The sequence below is a fragment of the Anser anser genome (assembly GCF_964211835.1).
Source record: "Anser anser genome assembly, chromosome: 3".
Lineage (NCBI taxonomy): Eukaryota > Metazoa > Chordata > Aves > Anseriformes > Anatidae > Anser > Anser anser.
Genome location: NC_139722.1, coordinates 25,191,906 through 25,207,517, shown reverse-complemented (window position 1 = coordinate 25,207,517; position 15,612 = coordinate 25,191,906). Strand labels below are relative to the sequence as shown.

The 15,612-nt window shown below is 42.8% G+C and overlaps 1 protein-coding gene across 1 annotated transcript in view; it reads left to right on the top strand.

Moving 5' to 3' along the window:
• Positions 1 to 15,612, top strand: part of LOC310897482 (uncharacterized protein) — a 33,513-nt gene that overhangs the window by 12,058 nt on the left and 5,843 nt on the right. The window contains exons 8-11 of the mRNA XM_083831132.1: positions 8,611 to 8,662; positions 10,469 to 10,601; positions 13,063 to 13,169; positions 13,787 to 13,838. Of these exons, the coding sequence (XP_083687258.1) occupies positions 8,611 to 8,662; positions 10,469 to 10,601; positions 13,063 to 13,169; positions 13,787 to 13,838 (344 nt within the window). The remainder of the gene's footprint in view (positions 1 to 8,610; positions 8,663 to 10,468; positions 10,602 to 13,062; positions 13,170 to 13,786; positions 13,839 to 15,612) is intronic.

Below are 15,612 nucleotides of genomic sequence, written 5' to 3'. Positions count from 1 at the left end.
GATGGATTATTTCCCAACGTTTTAGTAAATCTCAGTTTATTCTGTGAGGGAGGGTTGATGAGAACTTGTATTTTTTTTTTATCTTCTTAATTTGGTTTGAGATGAAGACCTAGGTGTGTTTATATATAAACCAGTGTGTACCCCTCCACTTACCACCTTTTTCACTTACACTGTCATCACAGGCTTGCATGATGTGACACAGGCACTACTGGAGACTCCTGGCCTTCTGGAACAGCTGACACAGGACATCTGAGGTATTACTAGGTGCTCCTGTGCAGCAAATCAAACCGAACCCAGTCAATAAACACTTCAGAGCAGCAGCAGAACAGCAGCCACTTGGCTATTAGTCGTATGTTTTAGGGTGAGCTGAATCGTAGGTTGCTTGTTATTTTTTTTGCCAAGGGAATTAACAGTGCTGGGCAAGGGTCTGCTCTGAGCTCCTCGTCACTGGAAGGAATAGAAAATAATTCTAAGGATGGTGTGTTTCTTACTTGGATATTTCCACACAGGTTTGTCAGTTTAGTTTTTAGCCTCCACAGAGTGACAGGTCTATAGACTATTATTGGGATCTTCCAAATTTTGGGCAAACCAGAGAGATCAGTTAGATCTAAGTCTTTTGTAAACCTAATGAGAAGTAGAGGGGACATATAGGGGACATCATTCTGCAGGAGTTTCCTAATAGCCAAAGAAGTGTAAAATGCCTCCTTACTGAGTATCCTCGAGTCCTTGTACAGGGCTCTAGCAGTGATTACTTAGGTCTTTAGCAGACTTTGATAATGCTCTAAAGACTCTTAAGGCAGAGTACTTCAGTTCTCTCACCAGCCTTCAAGACAGTAGTAAGCAAAGAAGATACACAGATGTTTGTTGTCATCTTTCCTACGTTTCCCAGTGCTGCTGGCCCAATACCTATTGTCACAATGCACAATGATCCTAGGAATAATTTCACTCTCAACTGTCCTAAAGCACTTAACTGTTTGACAGTTTTGATGTATTTTGCAAGGACTTAGGTTTGCTTTCAACCCTTGCTCTGGCAAGACCTATATATATACACAAAGCAGCTTGCAGCATCATTCTGATAGCCAGGCAGAAGTTGTGCTTAGTGGAAGTAAGTGCTGTGATCCTACACGACCTGTTTGGGTTTAAAACATTGGCCACCAGCGGAATTGCAAGTCCATTCCCACTGAAAGCAGTAGGAAAATTCTCACTGAAGGAAGGAGCAAAGGAAGAGGAGGAAAGGCCTTGGGGGTTACTGGGACCTACTGGTTGCCTCGGCATGAACGCTTGTGTGCATTGGCCACTGCTTTGAGGTTCAGAAGGGGAAGGTTCATATTTTGGGGGTGATACATAGGATCTGAGTATCAGCTGCATGTTCCTGCTTGGGCACAGCCTGCACAGAGGAGTCCTCAGAGGGCTGCTGGGACTTACACTCACCCTTCGCAATGAGTCGTAGGAAAGCTGAGGCAGGAACATGCTGTTTGGCTTTATTTCTCTCATTTCTGATGCACAGCCCCAGCAGGGACAACTGGCATGAATTAAGTCAATCCCCTGTAGAGATGCAGTTCAAAAAGCTTGTCTTTGTGGAAGATGCCAAAGACAGCTGGCAGGTTACTGCTGCTGCAAAGTGGGAAGCCAGAGAGTAGTGTTTAGTAGGTGCCACCACGCATCTTTTAAATAAGGAGTTGAGCAACCTATTTGTTTATTATTAAAATGGTAACCCAAGAATTGTAAAGTCCAAGGTGCCTGCATATTTATGGCAACATATAAAACATTTTTGTGTGGTTAGTAGCAGTTGAAACATGTTTACAGAATCTCTTAACCTTTACAAAGTGTTCATAAACACATCCTGAGTGTGACATGGGTTTTTTGAGGAAGTCATTTCCCTAAGGAGGGAAGAGGACAACAGCATAGGATACTGCTCAGCCACAATATCTCTCCCATGCCGATCAGTGTTTTATTGTTAACATCATACTTAAGATCCTGCTCTTAGTGAAGGCTCTTCTGTATCCTGTTCGCTCTGGGGGAAAATTTCTGCCCTAGGCAACTACTAGGTTGTAGCACGAGCTCCTTTCCAACAACACAAAAGGCATTGAATTAGCCTGATGTTACTTTTCCTCTGTCCCTAGATGGAGCCCTGCTCTTTCAGCAAGTGCCCATGGTGGAGACTGATGGGATGAAAATGATGGAGACATAGGATGAAGGTGGTGCAGCCCTGAATCATCCCCAGCAGCACAGCAGGAAAAGCACAACCCCTATGGGAAGGACCTGAAGGACAAAGCCTGGTACAGTAACTCTAGACTTATAAGCACCATGTGCATGATTTTGAACGATGACTACTTTTATAGTCAGCGGAAAGAAATAGCTATCTCCAGATGGCACTTTATCCGAACTGTAAGGCATGGTTAACCTCTTCCAGCATATGACTGGAAGCATCTGCAAGCCCCCTAGGAGTACGGAGCAGAAATCAGACATATATACACACCTCCAGCAGCCCCTCCAGGTTTTGACCAAGTCATTGCAAAACTTTCTTCTTCTTTGTCTGTTTAAAATTTCTCATGCTGCAACTTCTGTTGCAGTTCTCTCCCATTCTTTCAGCATGCTTCTCTGAGAAGAGTCTGTTCCTGCCCTCTCTGTAACTACACGTTAGATAGTTGAACACAGTTATATCCTCGGCACTTTGCAATTTGACATTTTATGTAAAATTTTATTCATGTCATTTTATGGAACTGAAGGAAAAATTAACAAAGTTTGCAGAAGATAAAACAGAAAAGTGACAAGAGGGAGGAAATGTGAGATTTGGTGACCTGAATCAGTACGTACACTGAAAATGAATAAACAATGCTGTAGCTTCCAATTCCTTTCTGTTGCTTGCCCTATTATACTTTCCATTTCAGAACAATTTCTACACTGCAGCAGAACCCTTCAAACTCACACGTGGAAAGGTCACCCAAGCGTAGATGGAATGGAAACATTACCCTCCTTCTGGCAAGAGGCAGAAGGAGCTTAACCTTATCCGTCAGCCTGATACTCCCAAGCTTAGCTCACGATCCCAGCTGTGCCAGCCTACTCAGATACACATTAGCTCATGCACAGATCATCCCTCCACACCCTTTGTCAAGGAAGTAACTACCTTATCAAACTCTGCTATTAGTCAGCAGATTTGCTGTAGGAGGTCTTTACTTTCGGGCTGACCTTTTGGTCAATCATTTCTGATAAAGTTTGCCTAAGACAGGCTTGCATGGAGACAGCCTTGCAATGAAAGGCGCAGCTCTCACACGTTGCAGAGTATCCCGTTGTTCAAGTTCTCACATGCAAAGTATGCCTGCCCACACAACATAAAATGAAAAAAGGTGCAACATGAGTGTATCTTAACCTTAATTAAACAAGCACATTGTTTATTTTTCTAGTGCCATGGTACCTTCTTGCTCATAGTAACAGGTGTTAATGTGAAGCCGTGCAGGCTTGAGGCTGGAGAAAGTACTTCTGTTGGATCCAGAAATTGTTTTTGCACTAGGAAAGGGACAGACTTCATGGGTTGCATGGTGTCCTGGTCCCTGAAGCAAGAGGCACACCTTTCCAAACTGGACTATTGAAGACAAATGTATAGGTTTAGGCCTCAAAGACTGATCTGTCTTTTCTGGTCATTCTTATGAGAAAGACTAGGAATATCTGCGTTCAGCTACAACACTAGGGCAGCTAGTGCTGATTTTATTGCTGAAGGTGTCCACAGGAAGCACCTTATAGACATGAAACATGTGGATGGAAATGTCTGGTTAGTAGTTATTAAATCATTTATGTAAGCCTATGGTAAAGTTTAACCTACAGAAGGATTCATACATCTTTTTGTATAATGTTGCACAATTTTATTGGTTAAGGTTATGTACTTGGCTATCATGACCAAACTCTGTTTGGAGGTAAGTTAATAAAAAACAATCTCCTAATACACATTCCTGGTAATAAAAAACACTATCCTAATATAGATTCCCGTGTTTGCTATAAAACAGAATATTTCAGCTGGAAATGACCTTGAAAGATCACCTAGTCCAACTTTGTACCAGCCTTGGGAGATACATTGAAACATAGCCCCACTTTTATAACGTGAGTGCATTTACACTGTTTTACTTGCTACAGATTTATTACCTTGTATATAAAGATTATACACAGCATCACCCTGGTTCTCAAGTACCCCAAAGCCTTTTTTCAATATTCCTGACCAGGGATGCAGAAATAATCCTGAAACGTAGGTTTAGGTCATGAATATTTCCATCAACTCTGTATTTAATGACTCAATTTTTGCTCAGTTTTTAAATTCTTAGAAATTATTTTCCTCTTGAATCAAGCTAGTCACAATTTTATGTCTATCAGTACTGAGGAGTGGGTCACTTTCTTGAATTATAGTACTATCTGCATTAAAAAGCGAGCTCTTTAATGGTCAGGCAGAAGGTGACAGACCACCTCCCCATAATCACAGAATGGGCATACAGAAGAGATGGATGTCCATTTTCCTGTTTTGAAACACAAGAGTAAGCCTTCCAGATGATAGTCTGAGCTAAAAGTCTTACTGGATGGAGAGCTTCCAACAATGACCTGTATTTAAACCTTAAGTACCTCCTTTTGGTATGTTTGCATGTTTGATAGCAAACAGCACAGTTCTTAATGTGTTGTCAGATTTTAAGAGACTGGGGACTGAATCAAACCTACCAAGACCCAAAATCTCTTTGCAGTCAATGGAGAGGAGCAGAAGTGGATCCTGAATCACATTCATTAATTCATTAATGAGACCCATCATTAGCTGTACAAGAAGGTAGGAATTTCCCAGCCCCAGGCAATAAACAGCCTCAGTGCAAGGTATCTTCCATTCCAAAGGTGAGTGCAATGTGCTCATTCCTACTTCCTTGTGCTCACTCCTTACTTTTGGAATCTTAATTCTGCTTTGAGTACATTCCCTAGGTACACTGTCTTAAGTCAAAGAGAAGGATTTCGCCCATGTTGTCCATTGCCAAAATAATCAGGTTTTTCCTGTTTATATACAACACCTACTTTACAAGGTGGGTAAAGGTAAAATATTTTAATAATCTTTTAGCTGAGACTGGAATATGCTGATATATATGAAAATTTCTCCCACTTTCTGTAGATTTTAAAAGATTCCTTGGAATTCCTCGAAATTCCTTGTTGGAAACCAGCTCACCTGGGCAGAAATCCAACTGATGAAACAATCCTGATGGCAGAAGTGAAAGCGTCCACATTATCTCCTCCAAATTTTCTTTGCTGCAGGTAATTAAATCAAATAGTAAGACAGTCATATTCATTCCAGGCTTTGTGGAAGAGAAGTTAAAATACTTCGGCAGTTCCTTGCTGGAATGCAGAATTAATAGAGAGAGGATCGGGAAACACAGTCTACAAAGTAAAGCACAGAGAATATAAAATAATAGTAATAATAAGTAAAAGCAAAGCTGAGAAATGTATGTGAGAAGTGAATTATGGTCCTATGTGTTTAAAAAAAAACAAAACTATTATATAAATTATTTTTTATGTTTGTGGTTCCAGTAAGAGAGGGAGGGTGGTTTTCATATTCCCTGTCTTATAAGTGGAATAAGACACTCAAATTAAAAGCAGCAAAATACAAGCAGAAAAAAAAAAAAAAGGCAACAGTTTCACGCTAGGACTGCAGAAATCATTGTTAGAGGATGTCACTGAGGTAATGAACTTGAAAGGATAAAAGTGATATCAAGTATATAATAATTAGTGCTGTGGAATCTTGGAAGTAATCATGAACTTTCAGGGGTTAAGCAGCTCTCTAGCTCTGAAAGATTAAATTCTGAAAGGCAGATTATCCCAGTTTTTTGGTCATGTTTTGTAAAAACAAACTCCATTGTTTTACACCTTCTCTTGCTGGAGCACCTCTCCTGTGAAGAAAGGCTGAGAGAGCTGGAGACGCTCAGCCTGGAGAATAGAAGGCTCCAGGGAGACCTTATTGCTGCCCTTCAGTACTTAAAGGAATCTTATAAAAAAGTTAGAGAAGGACCCTTTACTTGGGTAGATAATGATAGGACAAGGGGGAATGGTCTTAAACTAAAAGAGAATAGATTTAGACTAGACATTAGAAGGAAATTCTTCACTGTAAGGGTGGTGAGGCACTGGCACAGGTTGCCCAGAGAAGCTGTGGATGCCCCACCACTGGAGGTGTTCAAAACCAGGCTGGATGGGGCCCTGAGCAACATGATCTAGTGGGTGGCATCCCTGCCTATGGCAGGGGGTTGGAACTAGATGGTCTTTAAGGCCCCCTCCAACCCGAGTCATTCATGATTCTATGACTTGTACCATCTGACTTGTACCTACTTTTCTCTGAGGTTGTATTATCTACTTCTAGGAAACTGCCCCCTCCCAGTTTTGAACCACCACCTGATGAGGCTTATTTTACAAGTCTTGGCTTGTCATTAGAACTTTTCCCACCCTACTTCTTAGAAGTTGAATTGTTTCCAATTTTAGGCTTTTAAAGCAAGTGAAAGCAACATTGCCACAATTAAAAATATCCTCCAACCTGACAAGAAGGTCACCACAAGACGAAGAAGCAGTAGCATTAACACAAAGAATTTTCAACAGAAAATGAAGCCAAGTTCCATCTGCAGTCATTTTTCAGCCCCTTTTCCTAGTTGAACTTTTCTTGATTTTTGTTCTAGATTTATATGATATTGAACATGCAACAGGGACAAAAAAAAAATCTCAAATTGAGATTACATTTACTGTTGAATGTATCTGTAAGACAGGTGAATGCAGAGGTAGAATTTTACTCATAAGTATCATTAAAACACATGTATCTTATAATTTTGAAGATGACACAAAACACTGAACAAAGATTATCTTAAAAGTCAGATAGTTGTAGATTGTATAAATAATGTGTCATTGCTCTTTCATTGAATCTTTCTTTGCTGACGGATCTGTGTAGACGAGTCTAAGGAAATGAGAGAATATTTGTCTTTGAAGAGAAACTAAGGTTAAAATATGTATAAAGAATACTGGGTCTTATGAAAATTCTGATGATCTCCAGGGAAACACTAACTTCAATAAAAACAAAGCTGTTTTATAAGAGAAGAAATTGTCTTTGTTGTCAATAAAATCTGTTTCTCCTTATATGAGTTGTATAAATAAATCTGGTTTTATAAAGACAATGACCAAAGCAAATAAAAAAAATGTCTCACAGGATAAGTGCTGCTTTTAAATATTTTCAAGAAATCCTTTTTTATCTTTTAATCAAAAAATATTCTTGTCCAGATTGATCAACATCAGATAAAAATAGGACTGAAAGTTTTGTCTTACTTCCCAACATCCCCTTCTGAAGACAGATTCTTTAAACCTAAACTAGGTTATTATCTGTTCAGGTTGTAACAATGCACATAAACTGGGAGTCTTTACAGCACATGCCAGAAACCATGCAGAGGACACATACACTTACACAAGTTGCTATTGAAATAAGTCATTATAATACCTGACTTATTTAAGATAAATATTTCGCAATATGGATTAGAGTTACTTTTCAGTTGGCTTTAAAGCCTCGATCTTGCATATCTCATGCTTATGTAACGAGCCTTTTGACCATGCTGAGGTACTTAGGTCAGCAGTCAATAAGTGGTAAAGGATCCAAGTAGTAACATTCTTTAAACTGACGTGTCTTAAACTTATTTTAAAGTATTACAAATTGATGGCTAGATATCTCTGTAGATTATGCTCCTTTGGGGCACGTGCGTAACTGGTATTTAGGTTTGCCCCTGACATTGCCCAGAGTTGTAAGTCACATAAGGCATCTTTCCCTGCCCACTAGCTTGTAGCCTACCCTCACGTTGTCCTCACTGTCCTCGTTCCTCGTGCATCACTAAATGCTGCTCTAGGTTCTGTCCAGACCCCCTCAAACAATCAGTCTGTTATTTGTCAATGTCTGTGCTGGTCATATTGCTCCAGGAGAGTTCCCTGACTTTGCAGCCCTTGGCATGGTGAAGCTCAAGTCTCTACAACCAGTCTCAGCCCCCAAGGCAGGGTGGCCACACCTGAACTAGTTATTGGAAATGACCTATGAAGCCTATGCTTCCCCACCCGTGGTGCCTGGGAGCCGTGTGGGACAGCACCGGTTGGCACAGGTAAATGCTATGTTAGGAAACTTTTGCTATACGGAGAGGCACGTGCCAGTGCTGGGGTCTGTGCGCTGGCCTCTCTTTGTCTACTAGCATAAATCTCGTCTCTGGCTCTCCATTTAAGCTCTCTTAGCTAGCAGCGCCATGGGCGTAAATCAGGATTAGGATTTCTGTTCTCAGACTTTTCTGTGCTGGTGGTCTGGATAGGTGCCAAACAGCTTGCAGGGATATGCAGGAAGGTGAACATGGGCTTGGCTGACCTTGTACTTGGGAGCTCGGTAAAGCTTCCACGACAGAACCAGAGCAGTCACTGAAGGGTTACATTATGAAAAGTCAGCAAGTCTGGGTTTGCGTGACACAGGGCTCGTTCTAGCTACTCACGTGGACTCTAATTTTTTATCACAGCTTGTGCTTCACTTTAAGAGCTCGATCAGAAGCAAAGGGAGAATCTGCGAGCCCTCTTGCTTAATTCTCCCATGGCATTTAGCTGTATACACTGTCTTCGCCTCTGGCAGGATGCTGCTGGAAGCTGGAAGCAGGTATGGTCCCCCTGGCCAGCTGCAGGGTGGCTTGTGAGGATCGCAGGCAAGTTCCTTTAGGGAAGTCTTTGGACTTCTCCAAGCTACATCACAATGAAAAGTGTCTGCAGAGCACAGTGGGAACTTGACATGTTGGGGTACGGTACGTGTATTATTTAAAATCCACCTATGCCCAACCCAAGATCATTTAAGTTGTACCTGGGATCCGTGCCAGCTGCTTCAATACTCACAGGTGTGGCTTACCAAATGTTTTATAAAAGAAAATCGTTTTCTTTTCTACTCTAGAGGTTCATAGAACAGCTATTCAAGTTATAGATGAAAGTAACCTCATAGGCAACAGATATAGATGTCAAAGGAGCTTTAGAAATTACATTATGAAAGGTTGTGCTGAAAGCAAAATAAAAAGAGAACAATGGACCCCCTCTTCTTAGCCATCAAGCCCTCTTGCTGCCCTTGGCAGCACTGGAGACTGCAGGAAGGACAAGGAAGACTTGCATGCTTTGGTCACTGCTCCCGAACCAACCCTTGCGCTCAGGTACTTGCTGGTACCAGAGACCTCAAAAGCAGGAATAGATTAATCTCGATTTAGTGCTGCCATCGCAGGCAGGTATGAACTTACGACCTGTACTCAGGAATTTTCTGGAGGGGGCTAACTGGGTTTGACATGGAAGCAATGCAGAAGCATACATTTAAGGCTGTGCTTTATTCACTAGATAATGAACCTGAGGGAGAGAATTAGGCATGAGGAAGAGCCATACAGTCATATTTTCCTGACACCATCAATCTCTGAAATGCATAAATTTCAAATTTCCAAGAAGCCTCTAGTGAAACTGCATCCTGTGGAAGAGACTGGCAGCAATTTTCAGACAGAGAAACCATCACAAAACCATAAATGTGAGGAAAAAATAAAATAGCAGCTTTTGGGGGATTTCCTCCAGATAGCTAGCTAGAGATTTTTGTCCTGAGATTCCCCATCTTGAGGTGCTATGTTGGTACAGTCGTGGCTTTAGACTGATAAATACAATTTTGACAACAGTGTGGGTTTTATGAACAGATCCTCAGATGATCTGTACTAATATCTAATGCAGGTGTAAAGTGATGCCCAACATCGTGTGCAAGCCTACACTAGAGGACCTGATATTTGGTGTCAAAATCCTGTTTCCCATCTGCCAGACCACCTTTTGTCCGTTCATATCCACTGTTAGTTTTGGTCATTTCATATGACATCTAGATAGCAAAGCTGAGGCAGTCATATCTCACTGAAACAGCACAGGAAAACCGTAGTTTATTTTATCTCTACCTGGGTATTTGCCACATACACTCAATTTGCAAAATAATGCTATCGCCTCAAGACACGGGTTCAGCTCTGACATAAGCTGCTTAGCTATTTTTTTATACCAAGTTATCACTAAGCACTGGCAAACTGTATTTTGAAGTAGTTGGGCATTGTTTTCCCATACTTCGTGTGTATTTTCTGGGCCAGATAACAGAGAAAATAAAAAACGTGGTTACTGTTAAGTACTGAGATAGGCCTAGAAATTTTACGGGTTACTTCTAAGTAGTTGCTATTACCCTAAACAAGATCCAGAAAAATCTATAATGTTCTCAACGTTTTGAAGTGTCTTGCTCCTGTATGTAAGGCACTGGGGTAACGCACCCCAGTAACTCCGAGAGGAGCCTGAATAGATGGCCACGAGAAACTCCGCAACCACCCCCATGGTATAGGTGAACCAGCAAACTGCAAAAGAAAGAGAGTCTCTGCCTCGGACGGCACTTTTCAGACACGTACGCCTTTAAGCTCTGTAGTGCCAGCTTTACAGCAATGGGCGAATTTTCTCTGTCATTGGGTATGGCTGGAAACTCCCCAGGGGTAGGAGGAGCTCCGGAGATAAACTAGGAAGGGAAGGCGCCTTCGTTCAGCGGAGGCTCAGCTCAGAAGGTAAGTGCTAACTTCAAAACTGTTTTCTTTAAGTACTTAAGGTACTGCTTCTAGCGAAGCTCCTTCCAGGTATTTTAGAGCATCTGTTGAGGTAATGTGAATTCTCTGCTCTCTAAAGTTCATGTGCAGGGTAGAGTAAGCTGGGAGCTGCAGGGCTGAGAAAGCTGCCCTGTGGTGTAGTTCAGAGCTGAGTAAAGCAGGATATAAACCACAGAGGGAGGGAATAGGACGTAAATATGGCATTTAGACAAAAGCAGCAGACACGTACATAGACACATCCATTTGCTTTTGGACCTGAAGTGCTTTGTGGGTTTCTGCTGGAGTGATGCCGAGAGTTTGACTGAACCTCCGGTTTCCTGCCAAGCATCAGGCTGACTTTTCAGGAAAACGGGGCCCCAGCAAGTCCAGAGTGCTATCTGCATATCTCGGGTGGCATTAGATGCACAGGCATAGCCAGCTGAATTGAGCTCTCCGGTCAAGACTCAGCTCCAGGTCCAGGCACCGAAATGTAGGCGTCTGTGTGAGCTGCGTGTGTGAGGTCCTGTTGTAGTCGGTGGAGACACACTCAGTGGATCTAAAGATTCAGAAGACTACCAGGAAAACAAGTATTTTTTTCTACATCAGAAGTTTAAAACAATTAATGTCCACTTATGGATGATAGTCACTATTTATTTTTAAAAACTTAGCTGATGGCAGATTTTTATTGACCATTTGTCATTTTTCTTTTCATGTAATTTAAATCTTGCATAGAATTTCTTGTTCATGTAAAATGATAAAAATGATTCCTAATGCTTTTCACTCCCTCTGCTTTCGTTACGAAAACAACAGATGATTTTCCAAGCTGATTATGTTTCATATACTTGGCACTGCAGAAACGTTGGTTTTGATAGTTAAAGGAAAAGCCCTATTTGCTGTAAGTTTCTGCACATCCCAAGTTGGGGCAATGTGTGCAGAAATGATATGGGTGTGATGTTTCTGATAAGTGTGATAATGAAGAGGCACTAGTTCAGTAGCCTTGAACTACAGAGCTAAGTTGCACCGTCACGTAGTAAATGCTGTTCACACAACATGTGCAGAAAATGATGCAGCTGCTGTTTTACAGGTAAAGCACTGCAAGTAGCAGCAGCTGTTTGCATTCTAAAACTGGAGGTGGTCGTTTCTCTTTCGTGTGTGTTTGGATCATGTCAAAGTCACCCAAGGTATCCTTGTTTATTGTGGAGATAGGACTTAATTCGTAACAGAATTGCTCAAGGGAGAGCTCTCAATCTGATTGCTCTTTGAAATCAAGTTTTGGCAAAGTGCGTTCTGAACATGCCTTACTTTAAGAACACTTTAAGAAGTGTAAAAGAAAACTTCACTAGAGCATACTGAACCTGACTGGGGACATGTTACGTGGGGGCAGTGGGACACGTTATGTGGGTGTAATCATGACAGTGCCACAGACCTGGTATTGCAGCTTCAGCTGTCAGCTCTGGGAAAACTGGGACCATTGGTAAAGGCTTCTGTTTGTTGGTTTGTTTGCCTTTTTTTTTTTTTTTTTTTAAATCAGGCACTTTACTCTTTGGTTTCTGAGACATTTGGACATGCTTAAGTTACCCATTTTTAAGCTTTTTTTCTCCTGGTCATTAGAGTATGATACTAACATGTTTGTGAAGGGGAATGCTCGTCCCATTTTTTAGAAATCAGGGCAAGGAAACATGAGCTGCTGAGAGCCTCTCAAGGGGTGGTGCATGTCTCTGGGGCAAGCAGTGCTCTGGTGCCCTGGGGGATGCCTGGGAGGCACCTGAAGCCTGCAGCCAGGCTCCAGGTCTGGTTTCAAGGGAGACCATAAGCAACAAGGGAACAGGCTGTGGGCTGTTCAAGGGGACCACCAAGGAAGCTCAGCCCGTTTCGTGGAATAAAGGGAAGATTAATGATCCATTTAATCGTTATGGTCATAATGATCCTACTTCAAGAAAGAAGTGGATGGCAGGTGAACCTTCATAAGGCACTCCGACATCTGGCAAACAAAGCCAGATGAGTTCCAGCCTAGCAATAAAACATCTTGTGCTTCTTTTCAGTGGAGCTATGGCAGTGAGGGTAACTGAATAACTTACCCTGGGGATGTGGCAGGATTTTCAGTGACGTTGTATAACTGTCTTGTAATGCAGCAAGCTTCCCCCAGTAGCTCAGGATCCATAGCGCTTGTTTAAGCATGTCTGTGTTTGCATCATTTAAAAAAAAAAAAAAAAGACTTCCTAGTAGCTCTGGGAAAGGCTTTACCAGTCTGCACATCTTTCCTTTCCTAGCACAGGCTGTGTCACATCCCTGGTGCATCTTTCATTTTATATTTTAAATTAGAGGATGGGCAATTCCAGTAGGCATAGTGAAAATAAAAGGCTTTTTTCCTTCCCCCCCCCCCGAAATAATGATGCTTACACCAGCTTTATGAGACATTTGTTTTCAGCTTAATATTTTTCAGGGATCCAGGAGCTCAGCAGCATGTCAGGGAAGCCCAGGCTCGTCTACATTAATGGAAGGGGGCGAATGGAGCCGATCCGATGGCTGCTGGCAGCGGCTGGCGTGGAGGTTAGTTGACACTTGGCATCTTGTTCCAGGCTGATGTTTCCAACTGGACACTGTATGCAACGATTTAACATGCACACAGAGTGTAAGTGACTGGAGGAGGGTGGTGAAATTTATTTGGCCAGTGGCATTGGACCTACCATGATCAGTGGCTGGTATTTGGGATGCAAACTCTGTGGAGCTTACAGTTTTATAGAGTCCACTGAAGTAATCACAATGGGTAAAGATGGGGAATTTTTTAAAGACCCTTAATGAATCTGAGTTTTCCAGTTGTATATTTTAAAAAAAAAAAAAAAAGGTGGTGTTGGCTTCCATGCTCTGGGCGTGGTGTTGGCTGATTTACCCCGTGCTTCCCTTGGCACTGGCTGCAACCTGTCTTCCTCCTGTAGATGCCTGTGCTTTGATTATTTCTGCGCCTGTGCGCTGAGGCAGAAGTGGCCGGGCCCTTCCGCTCTTCCCGGCTGTGGGAACGGGTGGGGAATCCTCAGGGTATCTGCAGCTGAAGACCCAGCTCATCGTGCCCGGCTTGGTTGGGTTGTTCTGCTCGTGGTTATGTGCAGTCACTCACAGAAGAAGGTTTGAAGTACAGCCGTGTAACGTTCTTCTCTCTTCTTCTCCAGTTTGAAGAGAAGTTTGTGGAAACAAAAGAACAGTTAGAAAAGTTAGTCAAAGGTAAGAATATGATACCTGAGGCATTGTCTGTCAAAAAATTGCTCCAATTTAGCTAAATCTGTGGTTTAAAATTGGTTTACGTAAACCAATGCAAAATTCTAGGTGCACACCTAGCACACCAAAATACTAGTTTTGTGTAACATGCTCTTTGCATTGCTAAATAACTCCTGTAAGCTAGAAGTCCCAGCTTCTATGACTGTGTTTTTAGTAATACATTGAGCATGGATAGCAAACGTTCCTATGTACAACTTGGGTCGCTGTATTCCTATGTACAACTTGGTTATTTATTCTGTTGGACTACTAGTATGGGTCCTGGGCACACAGCACTCTCGGAGGCAGCTCCTGGGACCTGGCCAGGCCCATCTCCAAGATGTCCTTTAGCTGTGACCAGCATATTGTGTAGGCAGAGAGAGCTGAATTGAGTGAGCGTGGCTGCTCTGTGCCAGCTGGCCTGAGGTGTTGTAGAGTTAACTAGGAAAGATGGGATGTGTGATCCCATCCTGTGTAGGATCTGAACCTTGGGGAGGTGGAAAGGCTTGCATGGCAACAAAATTCCTAGGAAAGAGTTTTCTTTTGTAGTAGGTTCCGTGTGAGCACACCAGTGAGAGTCCTTACATCGTATACCCTCATGTGCAAACAACAGGGAGGAATTTTGGATGTCTAAGGTAGGGCTTGACATGGCAATAAGGTGTCAGGCCAGCTGAGCAGGATGTACCTGAGCCACGAAGCTTCCCCCAGACAAAAAGATACAGGAAGCCAGAAGAGAGACCAGCGGGAAGCCTGACGTGGTCAAAGCAGCAAGCCAGAAAGGAGACCAGTTCCCAAACACCAGTGCATAGCCCCAGCCACAGCCCTTCAGACTTGGTCAGATGAAACCCAGCAGCAAAGCCCCCTGCAGCCACCCTGGAAGGAGAAGACCTTGGTGCCTGGGTGGGGAAGGAGCGGGGACTGTGAGGGGCACTAGAGAGCGCTCCTGTCCCACAGTTTTCCTGCTGACCAAGACATTTTACAGAAACCTCCCAGCACACCAGAGAGGCATCAGGCTGAACTTGCCCAGACATACTAAGACACCTGGAAAAGGACTTGGCTGTGCTCTGGCTGCCTACACAGAAAGGGGAAGCTGTGCTCAAAGAAGAGCGACAGCAAAGCTAAAATGAACAAAGCAACCCAACAAAAGCAGTATCAGTAAGATCAGAATTACAGCTGCAGGTCTATCTGGTTGGGAATCTGGTGATGTGGGAGAGCCATGCAGTGTACAGACAGCAGATAGAGCTCTAAATACGGTATCTCAGGTAGTGAAAGCCCAAATCTGAATTTCCTTCTCAGGGATACCTAATCCAGATGGGGTGGTATAATCCTGCATAGAGTATCCAAGCCTATCCACAGCCAGAGAGGAGAATTAAGTGGCAATGAAAAGGACAGGGAAATACTACAAAGAAGATCAAGAGCCTCTACATGTATGTGTATTGAGCTTAAGAACCTGAGAACACAAAGGAAAAGGCGGGCTTTGGTACGATGAGTTGGAGAAAGACAAATATTAGTCAACCTGATAAAGGACTGCTGGCATGTTGCCAGCTGTGCAAGGCAGGGCTGAACATGAATAACCCTCCACTGCCTCTCCCTCTTCTTTTTTTTTTCCATGCCAATACACCTTTTGCTGGGGAATGCTGTGCTCTGCACCACCGCGCTGTTACGATGGTCCAGGAGTGACTTTGGCCCATGGCAGCTGACGATCTAAGCAGTTCCCCAGCACTGTGAAGGATTCAGCCTGGGC